The sequence below is a fragment of the Ammospiza caudacuta genome, chromosome 12 (assembly GCF_027887145.1).
Source record: "Ammospiza caudacuta isolate bAmmCau1 chromosome 12, bAmmCau1.pri, whole genome shotgun sequence".
NCBI classification, from domain to species: domain Eukaryota; kingdom Metazoa; phylum Chordata; class Aves; order Passeriformes; family Passerellidae; genus Ammospiza; species Ammospiza caudacuta.
The window spans coordinates 15,475,904-15,488,528 of NC_080604.1; the positions used below are offsets into that span (position 1 = coordinate 15,475,904).

At 45.9% G+C, this 12,625-nt stretch overlaps 1 protein-coding gene across 10 annotated transcripts in view; it reads right to left on the reverse strand.

Moving 5' to 3' along the window:
• CADPS (calcium dependent secretion activator) overlaps window positions 1-12,625 on the reverse strand; it is a 203,784-nt gene that overhangs the window by 149,106 nt on the left and 42,053 nt on the right. For all 10 annotated transcript variants that reach the window (XM_058813144.1, XM_058813143.1, XM_058813147.1 and 7 more), the window contains exon 3: window positions 10,120-10,452. In XM_058813144.1, the coding sequence (XP_058669127.1) occupies window positions 10,120-10,452 (333 nt within the window). The remainder of the gene's footprint in view (window positions 1-10,119; window positions 10,453-12,625) is intronic.

Sequence of the window (12,625 nt, forward strand, 5' to 3'; positions counted from 1 at the left end):
TTCTCATTTATTGTGGGAAATGCCTGTAATTTTAGCTGTCTCCTCCTGTGCACATCTGAGGAATGTTAAGGCTCAAGCCTGAGCACACAAGCAGGCAAGCCTTGTTCCAACAAAGCCCACAGGGTGCTGGAACATGGCTGTGGTTGGAGCAAAGAGGGTTCAGACTCCAACCTCCACCCCACTCTGTGCTCTCCTGGGCCACCAGCACTCAGAGCTCATGGAAACTCCACTCACTTCCCTGTCACAGCTATCAGTGCTTCTACAAAGACTTCATGACAAATAATATGGCGCTATCACCTCCCCATGTTCTTACTGTTCTCTGTCAGAGACAAAAAAACTGGATCAAAGGCTGGCTACAACACTTGAAAAACACATGCACAGATCACTGCTGTTAGGAAACATCACTGCTTGCCTGCATTATACAACAAAATCTGTGCTATTGAGGCCAACACAGTTTTTACATGATAAAGGCTACTATAGGCCTTTCAGATACATGAGAAATTGTATTTGAATTTGTGTTGCATCCAATTCCCTATTGAACTTGCACTCTAATTTCTCACAAACATGAGTAGAATCAGATGTTCCAGAAAAAATGTAGTGTATTGAATATGAAAACTCAGCACTGAGATTGAGGTAAGGAGCAGGTTATGTAAGTTAGGAATATTGAGGCTGAGCCTTTGAAATGCATGAAATCTACTTTGTTGATCATTTCCCAATTTATAGTCAGCTCAGTGGGAACAAATATGTGCCTACTTTGATATCCTTTTGAAGAAAATTCTTGGCATCTCATTTCTGCTAAGAAATATACCTATTCTCTTTTTAATTTGGTACTTTTTAGATGAAAACTGGAAGATTAACCCAGCTGTATTTTATATTCATGAAGTACTTTCTATGGCCTGATCCATTTGACTCCCAAAGTTTCTTCTGAATTAAAATTACACTATCACATCCTAAGCTGTGACATGAAGCATTTTTTAAGTTGCATGGAACACTGGTGGCCTGAACAATGAAATATAAGGAGTGAAGGAAAGGACTGGTGAATATTTTTTTTTTCCTTTTTTAAAAATAACTCCCTTTTCTGGAAATCTGAACACAATATGGACTGCAAAGAAGCAGCCTTGAGGAAACCACATCTTACAGAAATAAGATTAGAGAAAACCTAGTAAAATATTAATGTAGTACTTTCAAAATATTCCCTTAGTGGATGATGTATGTCAGAAGAATGATCTCTCTATATAACATGATAAAAAGAAAACCAAAAGAATAGTGTGTAACCTTAGGCTAGCACAGCTCAGTGGGAACCAGCCCAGGCTCTCTGACAAGACATTGCTGAAATGAAGCCCCTGGAGCTCTGGCACAAGCCAGCATGACCATGGATAACCCCACCATGACTGTATCTTTCCATTTTGCTCCAGAGATAGGCATTAAAAGTTCCCCAGGAAGGTAATCACTGATAAAATACATGAGCAAGGATTGAAGTGCTGCAAAGCATTGAGATTTTCATGTGGAATTCAAATTAGATTTAAAGACCTACGTGCAGAATTAAATTCTAGTGGCTCCATTGTATTTCCAGTTAAAAGGAAGAGGAAGAGAAAGAGAGGCATTAACATAGAGCAGGGTCATGCACCAGTTATGTCTTATTAAGTATTCCAGCCTTCCTTAAGATAAGCATCACATATGGGTTCTTTTGCAGCTAGCAGTTCCTTGCTTAAAGAGAGAGAGGTCTGGATAACACCCCTTCTGTCTCCCAAGGCCTCCTGGGCTGATTGACAGGAACATGTACTGCAGGGAACAAATGCTGCTCTGAGAAAAAAGAAGATTACGTTCTCCAAAAGGGGCCAGAGGGGGCATTTCTTTGTCATGTCTTCTGCTCATCATCTCTGCTTGAGGGAAAGACAAACAGGAGGAGTGGCATTTTCCTTCCCTAACAAGACACAGTCCACAATGTTTCTCCACGTTGAGAAACTGGTTTTTATGTACAGTGGCTTGCACTGAATTCAAAGTTAGAGAAACAAGAGAGATTGCTCAAAATAAAGGCAGCATTTTGAGAGCCAAATCCTACCTCAGGAAACCTTGGAACCAGACCCCATGGAAGCCAACTCAGAAACTGAACTCTGGCCCATCTCAGTTGCATTTTATGTTGGTTTGTTTTTTTGGATATTAGGGGAAAGATTAGCAACAAACATTTAATTTTTATGCAGCACATTTAGCTATCACTCCCTCCCCCCTGTAATGGGCACCATTTGGCTTGGCTTCCCCTCAGGCAGACCCTCCAGGTGTTCTGAGGCTGGATACTCTGCACAGTGGCAATGTACTCCATGGGATCATTGGGTTTTTCAGTGCAAAGTGTTTGTTTCTAAATCAGCAACTTCTTGTCCGCTTTTTTTTGCTTCCCCATTTCTCAGTCTCCCCTCTCCCAAAACCAATACAGGTAACACCTCTGGAGTCTGTACTTTGTGCCACCCCAAATCTCCTCTCCACTGAAACGGTTTCAAGCTGTAATTCCCCAATTTTGTCACATTTAGTGATGCTCAAGGACTCTCCCATTTCTCAAGCTTTTGCAAAATCTTCCCCACCACTTCAGCATCTCCCTGCACAGCTGTTCCAGGAAGGTTCATCTTCCCAACCCTCTCTTTGCTCAGAGGTGGAAGCAGGCAGGCACTTGCAGAGGCAGCAGACACCAGAACAGCTCTCTATCCAGTTGGTATCTCAGGATCAAAGTGTTTCCCTTCCCAGAGACCTCTGCTGCAAATGGCAGCAGATCAACACATCAGCGAGCTCAATCCTTCATACTTTCACCAGTCTCTCCTACCTAGAGCCAGGAGTTCACAACTCAATTCCTCTTTTCAGAATGCAAGGTTATGGTAGGGAAACAAAATTGTAATAATAAATATTGATTTGAAATGAAGCTCCTGATCAGGGGGAAAAAACCCAAACATCTGGCTAAGCACCAGAAAAGCACCAACAACTATATTTTAAATGAAAGAAAAGAAACAGCAGTCCTTATATAAAAGGGCTAAGGTAAGCTGGAAAAGTCAAGTCATCAATATGATGTTTTATAAGGTAACCATGGTTATTTTTTATGCATTCCTTTGCAGCATGAATGCAGATGATGAAAAGTACTCATGGGCCAACTGAAACAAAAATAAATGAAAGAGATATCTTGATGGTAATTTAAGCCTTAAACTGCAAAAATTAATCAGTCCACACAGACAACAGAGAGCGTTCAGCTGATGCTGCACCACAAAAACACCTTGTTAATTAGATGAGGGTAAAAAGGGTTTTTATAATTTCAAAAAGAATGAACATCTTGAAAATCACCCTGCTTTTAGCCCTAATGTACCTGCAGGGATCCATGATGCTGAAGTAGGAGTTGTCCACATGGCCTCTGGATAAAGTCCAACTGTTTCTAATTCAATGTGTAGAAGCAGGTGGAAAGGCAGAGGAAGGGGGTCCTGGCATGCTGCAGCCCTTTGTGCAGCCAGGGAGGGGTCACTCCTGGGCTGCATCCATGATTCTGCTCCACTGCTGCTTCTCCAGAATGTTTGGCATGATCTTCCATGAGACTAATGAGTTCTCTTGGTGGCTCTCACCTCGCTGGCAGGTGGTGTTGTCACCCCTTACAGTGAGGCAGGGGGACAGGAAATGGTGAGGGTGCCCAGTTGTGATAAATCACAGAATCTGAAAAGAAGGCTTCAGCTCAGAGGAGTCCTCATGGACTCCTGCAGCACATAATGAATTAAACCCACGTCCAGAACTCCTAGGAAGAGGGGCTCCCAGCAGCCAAGATATTTGCAAGGAAGCAGAGAGCTGAAACAAGAGGCTGCTCCTCCACTCCAGAACCTGTCTGGATGCTGAAACCATTTTCTGTCCCCTAAATAATACACCATGACAAGCCACTGCTTGTTTTGGTGGAACAAGTGACACTTGTCTAGGCTGTGGAGAGGCAGCCCCACCCCTAAACCCAGAGGGAAGGCTGGCAGGAGTAGGGTGGGAAGGATTCACTGCAGAAGAGTTCTTCAGGCTAATAAACATCTCTGGTTAGTGTTAGAAGGAAATAACTGGATTCTCTGCAAGTCTTCACTATTGTTGCATGACATTATAATCTCTCTGCTAGATATATGCTCTTTGGATGCACTTTGGCCTGGTTTCTGTAAAGGGACTGAAAACCAGAAATCCATAGAAGGGCCAGAACTGGAAGTTCCTAGTACACGAAAACGCATCCCCAACTGGCAGCTAACAGGGTTAAAACACCCTCTGATTAAATGAAAGCATCTTTAATTAGTTTAATTGACCATGCTTCAGCCAAGACCATCTGCTCAGCAGCATTTGCCGGCTCTCTGCAGGAGCGATTGATCAGCCATAGCTGGAGAATACAGCATTAGGCTACATCAGATTTATTTTGTTTAATAGAAGAGCTAATTTGCTTTAAATTTAATTACAGGGGCCAAGATTGCTCTCTAAGTCCATAACAGCACATAACATAAGCTGATCCTACAGCTAATGGGTGCACACGTAGGTCCCCACATGTCTGTGCAAATCAGGCACTGCATGATGACAGCTGGGGTCCCACCCTGGCAGAGAGTGGTCTCTGCATTGTCCTCCCCAAAAGGCAGCAGCACTGTGGCACACTGCTGGGCTGGCAGGGCCACCCTGCTCACTGCCCTGAAATGTCCCTCCAACTGGCTGAGGTCTCACTAGATGCTGGAGCTGGCGGATGTCCCATCTCAACCACCCCTCCTGCTCCAAATTACAGATATCAAACAATGCATCCCACATAGGAACCACACAGAGTCACTGTTTCTGTGGCACAATCATGGCACCTCTCTGTGGCTCCTGGGTAACCTCCATCAGCAAACCCCTCCCAAAGGATGTACCTGGCAACTGAGGGTCCAGCAGAGCCAGACACCATCCTCACCCCTGACACTGCACTGTCCCTCCACATGCCAAAATCATTCTTCAACACATTGCAGGCTGAGCTGATGGAGAAGGGCAGCTGCTCCTCCTCCCCACAGGACCACGTGAGTATCTACGTTGTGCTGTTAGGACAGGGAAGATTTCATTCACTTCCCAGAGCTTTTCCTTTTCCAATTTCCCACTGGGCACTAAACCACAGCAGGCCCTGGGAGCTGCTCGGGCCTGACAGGAAGCTGCAGCTGCTGCAGCAGTAATTACAACCCTGCAGAAGGCTCCAGGCTGCCATTTCCGTTTCCATGGAAATAAATACAGAATTCCTGAAAACAGACCGTGATGCTTTATGGGGTTTGAGGCTTTTTATCATCTCTAAACCACTTTAACCCATTTCTATTAGTCGTGGTTTTGTTTTAAGTGGAAGGGAGAAGGCGGGGTGGGGATGATGCTTACAGAGTGAAAATAGGTGGAGCTACCAAAAGGAGTTTTAAATAGTGAAAGAGGAGGAAAAGCCACAGGGTAAGGCTGATGCCCTGGGGATTTTCAAGGGGGAGAGCAGTGCTGGCCAAAGCTGCAGGTTGTCCATGGCACATGCATCCAGCCTTGAAGAGAGGAGCCCATGGAGGCTCATTGGTTCTCACCATCCCCAGGACAGGCTCTTTGTAGGGGGCTCGGGGGTCCAAGCCCTCCCACCCTTTCAAAGGGGTCATTACAGCCAGAGTTAGTGCTTACATGCTCAGAACTGCAGATACATATTTAACAGACATTGAGCTTCAAGATGATGCTAGAATAAAAAGGAATTGTTTTGTGTTTCTTAAACAGGGAGCAGAAGGGAGGGATCTGATCCTAACCCCCTGACATCCCTGAACTGAAGGATGTGCACAGACAGGTAACTCCACACTGTGCACAACAAACCTGGACTCATTGCTCATTGCAAGGCATGGCAGGGAATTCCACAACAAACCAAATGAAATACTTGATCTGGAGAGGATACACACAAATCAACCATTTATTCTGAGGTGACCTTAGCCTTCATCTCACTGTCTGGGCTGTCACAGTGCCTCACAGGAGTTTCTGTCCCTACTTGGGCTGCAGTTTCCAAGTACCACTACAGCTTCTCTGCAAACAGAATGGATTTAGGAAGTATTTTTCAGGAGATGTCTCCAACTTTGAGCTAAGTCAGCAAAGTCAGCTCATGCCACGTGTTTGGCACACACTGGGTACAGGATGGCCCTGTGACTGTGTGCCAGGCACATGATTGACACATGCTGGGCATGGGATGGGCACGTGAGGGGCTCAACACACCAGAGCAAGTGAAGAAACCATGTTGGGTAGAACCACACGAACTGCAGAGATGAGAGAGGGGCAGAAGGCAGGACACCACCTCAGCAAATCATTTCTAATACTGACTTGAGCTAAAATCAAACATTTGAGTTAGTTTATTTTGGCAGGGGAACTTTCTGCTATGTGAGAAATGTCAGCCTTTGGACACAGTGTCCTAATTCAGCTGCGAAAATAAATGTCAAAACAGTGATTTCTAGTTTTAAGCCAGCTCCATTTGAGAAAATTTGGGTTGAAATGTTTCCTAGTTAAAATCACAGGGCCCCAAAACTTATGAAACAACTCCAATTGCACTGGTGAGATGTCTTTATGCCTTTACATGAAATAGCCAGACAGCAATTACACCTGGTGTGTGCTGCAGCCCACCCACACATGCACACTTCTCTGATGTTTTGCCTTCTACATGGATGGACAGAAATAGATGCTGAAAAACCACGACCATGTATTAGTATCATTCAGCAGGTCAGATATGCCTATATTTAGTTATTTGCTTTCAAACCTTACATCTAAGGGAATTATGCTTGGACAGGTTATTCTGTCACAGTATATGGGACACTTCAGGGCTGGGAATGCAGAGAAAGTCTGACTGTGAATCCTGAGAGTTCAGGCAGTTCTGCAGGGAGAGCCCACTCTTCCTCTGAAGCAGGAGGATGGACTTGCACAGCTCATCACAGACAGATCTGAACATCTGCTCCTGCTGCAGGATTAACTGAACAGCACTGTACCAGCTCTGGCTCTTCTCACTGTAGCTAAAAATGACTTCCAAACACAGCTTGAGACAGAAAAGTAAATCACTGCCCTACGGCTGGGAAAGAACAAGATAGGGAGAACACCACAGCCTGATTTCAGAGATGCTCATGAAGGTCAGCAGGAAATAGAGTACCCTAGGAAATGCCAACTGCAGCAAGAACCCAAGTTTGGAATTGCCCAACACATACAGAAAACAGCTCCTCTTGTACTCTTCCACAGCCACAGGTAAATTACAAAGCAGAAGAGCTAAATTTAAGTCTTGCCAACAGGTTCTGGACCAGAAAAACCAGACTGAAACACATTTCTCCCTCCACCACCTCTCACAGAGCAGAGGAGCTTGCTGCTGGGGCCAGAGATGCTCAATTCCCATGCTGACTCCAGTGGAGCAGAAACACCAAGCCACGTGGCATGTGTTATGCAAAGAGTGCAAGACTCGTGTATTATTTAAAATGTTCTAGTCAGAGTTTGTGCTTAACAACACTGGAATCTTCACAACTATGCTGCTACAACACTACTTCCCATCCTTGTTTCCTAAAAGCCTTTCCAACTGCATTAATACCTTGCTATCAATAACTGCTATCTTAGATCCTGCTAAATCACTGCTATCACATTAAGAATACACTTATCTCATGCTCCCTGGGGCTACTGTATTTAAAAAATCTCTTTAGAAATCATCCTCCTTCTGCACAAACAAAATATTATCTCAGAAGTGAATGGAAATGCAGTCCCAGTGATGCAATCATTATGCAATGAGTGTGATATAACAGGAGGCTGTAGAGAAAAGCATCTACTTTCAGACCACAGAACTACCAGCAGTGTTTGGGGCTCTCAGTACCAAACAGAAGACAACTAGGAGGACAACAAAGCCTTGCCACCCCTTGTCTCCTTGCACAGCCTCTGGGCAATTTCAGCCTGCACACACACCAAGGCAAGGGAGAGCACAGGCCAGCCAGCTCCTCCACAGAAGACAATGGGCTTTGCTTTTCTAATCACAGGTGACTGATAAACTGCATGAACAGCACAGTGCTGCCACTCTGGAGAGAGTGATGGCATTCACACAGCCTGCCAAGGAAAAGGCTGCTTTTTCCAATTCCTCCCAAGCATGGCAGACAAGAACAGGTCAAAAAAAGTGTAGCTTATACCATACCAAATTACCACTGAGAAGCTCATAACTACCCCCAACAGACTGGCTGCAAGCAATGGATGAGTCCCTGCAGAAAGAGTAATGGTGAACAGCAATTTCTGTGCTTCATGGCCAGAGAGAAATACAAAGCATCTGCTGCTGGCCACAAGAGCTCCAAAGACCCTGATGGTACAGCCTGGATGACATGACCAGAGTGGCATCCAAAAAAGGGTTCTCAGAGCAAAACCTGTGGTTTCCCTGGCTGCTCTGCAGAGGGAGAGGGAGCAGCAGTGACCTGTTCCCCAAGGGGCAGGGTCCCCCCCAACAGCACTTTAACCACTGCCACTGCATCCCAGGAAAACACCCAGCTGCTCAAGGACTGCTGACCCTGCAGCTTTCTGATGAATGCATTGCACAAAGGGCTTTCCCTTCTGCATAGCTAATCCTCACTATCCAGGTATTAAAACCAGAGTAACTTCCATGCTAATTCCAGCTGTCACCAGAAATTATGTCTTCCTGTAAAAGCTTAAATTACAGGTTTACTCCCTTCAAGTATTAGAAAAGACCCAGAATTAAATCCTCCAGGACTAAAACCAGGAACTCATGCAGGAAAAAGACTGCTTGATGCAACAGGGCAATTTGCAGGGAGCAGCCTCTAGGTTCACAGTGTCAGCCAGAAAGATTCTAACGAGCAGAGACCACAGAGCAGGGCAGCTGTGATCAAACACTGTTTTCTGCCTCAGTGGGAAGCACAAACCAGGAGGGAAGGATCACACACACGCTCACCCTGGTCCTTAGCAAAGCACAGGTCAGACAGACACAGGGCTGGAGTTGGTTTGAGTCAAAAAGTAAACCAAAACACAGCAGAACTGACTCAGTTCTTGACACATCACTGAAAACATTATGGTTTTGATTTTAAAGAATTCTTCCAACAGAGGATGGAGGCACAAAATCTGTGTAAACAAAATTCATGACAGCCACTGCAGTTTTTACCATGAAGATATATTACTCAGGGACATTTATTATCCTCTCCCCACTCTGTCATTAAGGTTTGAGATGAAGAACAACAAATGCAAGATAACTAAGGCTCTTTACAGGAGTAAAAACAGATCAAACATAATTCTCCGTGTCTTAAAAAAAATTGGAAATGTCTAGACAGAAGACAGACAGAATTGGTCTCAAATGCATTCATTTCAATAAGAAGCTGAAGCCTTGTATTACAGGGAAAAGACTGTGGTCTGCTCCTCTTCCAAAAACTTTCCACACCTTACTCTCTGTGACTCTGGCATCCTTTATCCCACTGTGATATTTATATCCAATAGCAGGGGACTGTAATCTGGGTCACCAGCAGTCTGGATAGCCACTGACAGCCCTCAGCAAGAGCTCTGGAAACACAAGCAGCACTGCAGAGTCCTGGCTGTGCAACTCTGGAGAGCTGGCCCTTCTGGGGTAAAAAGAGAGGAATGGGAAAGGTTTCCAAGTGCAAGCAGAGCTACCCTGAGGCCGTGGGGCTTTGGGATGTTCCTTCCTTCCACCACAGGCATGCAGGGATCACAGAGCTCCCTTTACTTAGGGAGAACCTGTATAACCTCACTGGGCAAGTCTGCATAAGCCACCCACCCCAGGGACTCTGAGACTGATATCTCAGGCTATAAGAACCTCTGTCATTCAGACTGGTGATGTGACACAGGAAGACAAACAAGCCACAGGCAAACAGCCCACTTAACACCTCAGAGACCTGCTCACCAGATACAGAGCTGAGGAATAAAATTTTCCCATCTCAGCAATCCTATGGAATTGAGCAAGAAAATGAGCAAGAGAAGGAGGCCAACTTGGATAGCCAGAACAACACTGGCAGTGCAGAAGTCCCACCATAAACCAACCCCCTCTTTCTTGGTAGAAGTTCTCTCCAAAAGAATCTGCTGAGACAAAGTTTCCAGTTCATAATAGCATGGCAAGCCTTCCCCAAAAACCCTCTTCCATTCCCACCTTACCTGACACGCATTGTACAGAAGCTGATGCTCAAACTTCTTGATCCCCAAAATGTTCTGGAACATCTCATAGAGCTGCTCCTTGCTGAGGATGAGCTCCGAGGCAGCGCTCGCTGTCATCCTGGCCTGCTGCTTGCGGGGATCCTCCTCCCCACGGTAAATGGCATCAAACTTTGCCATCCAGGAGCTCAGCACTGTCTCCTTGCTGAGGCCATCGATCTCGGGCAGGCTGCGCACTCTCTTCTCGATGTGCTTCTTGAAGACCTCCCGGGAATCGTTCGCCGAGCAGCCCCCGCTCTGCACCATCCTGGCAACGCGGTCGCTCTTCAGGAACACCTGCAAAGAAAAGGGGGGTTTCAAATGGTTGCAGTTGGAAAAAAATCCACCTTAAGTACCACCAAAGGTGGTTTTGCTGCTGGGGAGCTGCTTATTGACTGCCAGGACATTCTCCAACTCCTCACTCTACTGCCACATGTTGTCAGAGGTTTCAGCTGAACTTTGGGAAGTGTAATGAAATCAGGTGAAGCTTCTGCTTTACCTCCATTACAATGAAATTTTTTGATGCAATTAGGACTTGATGTGATGTTATGGTCACACCTCACTAGATACATAAGTCCACTTTGGGAAAACAGGATTTTATTTTGTTCCATCTGATGTTTTAATAAGGAAGTTTTTGCACAACTACATTCACCTAACCAAGTTCTGTCCTCTTAGAGGGAGCAGTGTCATCTTACTGAATCCAACATTACTGCACTGGATTTATTCTGGTAGCCAGGCCTCTAAAAAACCTCTTCAAGGACCAGGTTTGCACCCTAACTCTACTACACCAGAGAAGATTCTTGCTGTCTGCCCTGCTGACACAGGAATGGGAAGTGCAAGATGGTTCAGCATGGCTTGAACCTTTGCAGAGATGCAGGGCACAGACAGCAGGAGAAAGGGAGGGAGAGGACATTTCATAAAGATGTTCTTCCCACTGCAAGAGCAGCAAAAGGGTCAAAACATGACAGACTCCCACAGACCACAGATGTCCTGAGAGCAACACAGAGCTGAAGGGTTAGAGAGTCAAAGGGATTTTGTGTTGGCTCTCCTCTCCCAAGCCTTGAACACAGAAGAGCAAACAATAACCAGTAAGAAAACTGCTGTTTTATTAATAATGCTAAGAACTGATGCATACAGCAGCTTGGGAAGAAGGAAGCTGTGCCCTCACAGGAGTGTATCTGTCAGCTCTCAATAATTAAAGAGCTTGAGGATGACCTAAGGATGTGACAGATTTATTTTTTATATACCATTCAGCAATATTGTACTCCATGTTCCCAGATGCTTGATGGCACAGGCATCTCTTGGCAGTAGCAGTGGGTTTTGTCCAAGGACCAGACCAAAAATGATGCTGAGGAAGAGCTGAGCCATTTCCTTCCAGTATCACCACGGGAGCTCCCACTCCCTGCAGACAAGACAGGCAGAATGCCACCAGCAACCTCTTCAGTCCATGCTGAAACAACAGCAGCATGGGCTTCATTTCCTTGTGGAGATTAAATATGAGTGATAATGCCCCAGGTGTGTGCAGGTGCTTTCAAGTAATGGGTGAGAGCCAAGCTCCTGATGCAACCAAGGCAATTATTAGCACACTGACTGCAGGAAATGATGGGAGGTCACAGTGACCTGCCCCTCCTGGGCTCCCACGTCCCCTCATCCATACCAGGTGCCCAGGCCTGAACCTGTGTGACAGTGCTAATCACTTCCCATACCTACCAGGGCTGTTGTTATCCATGGTCCTCACCTCCAGCATCCTGAGCAGTGGGATCTGGCTCCCCATATTCCCTCAGCCCTGATTCTTCCTCCCTGAGTGTGGAGCAGCAGCCAGCAGAGGAAAGGAAGGCTGCACTGGCAGGGAGGCAGGCACAGGGGAGCACCAGTCAGACAAATCATGAAATAGGAAGACTTAAAAAAAGGAAAAAAAAAAAGTGTTCTGTCCTGTTTTCTGTAGAAAACACCAGGTGAATTGCCTGGCTGTAGGACAGCTTAGTAGGGTTGCCAGGAGCCAAGTTTTGCCTAGAACAAAATCCTAGCAGGGGTGCACACAGCAAATCTTGCAGAACGGACCTGACCTCCAGGAGCTGGGTCAGGCACCTCCTGCCACACCCACAGATGAGCCCACCATGCCACTGTGTCTCTGTCTGCCCACAGCAGAGTGGAAATGGGGCTAATGAAGCACTTCTATCACATGCACTGAAGTGACTGCTGCAAAATGTGCTGGTGACAGACAAAGCTTTACTCATTAGAAGTCAAAGGAGCTGAGAAAAGCTCCCCTGCAGTGTGTTGGAGTATGCTGGGCCTGTCTGTGCACACGGGTCTGCAGCATTCCTGCAGGCACAGCGCTGCTTTGCAGAGCAGCAGCAGATCACTCAATTCTTTAATTTGATAGCAGCCTGTGAACTAGCCTGAGACTGACAACCACATGCTTACCCTGACAGCCAGAATTAACAGCAAAACGTGGCCATGCAAACACATT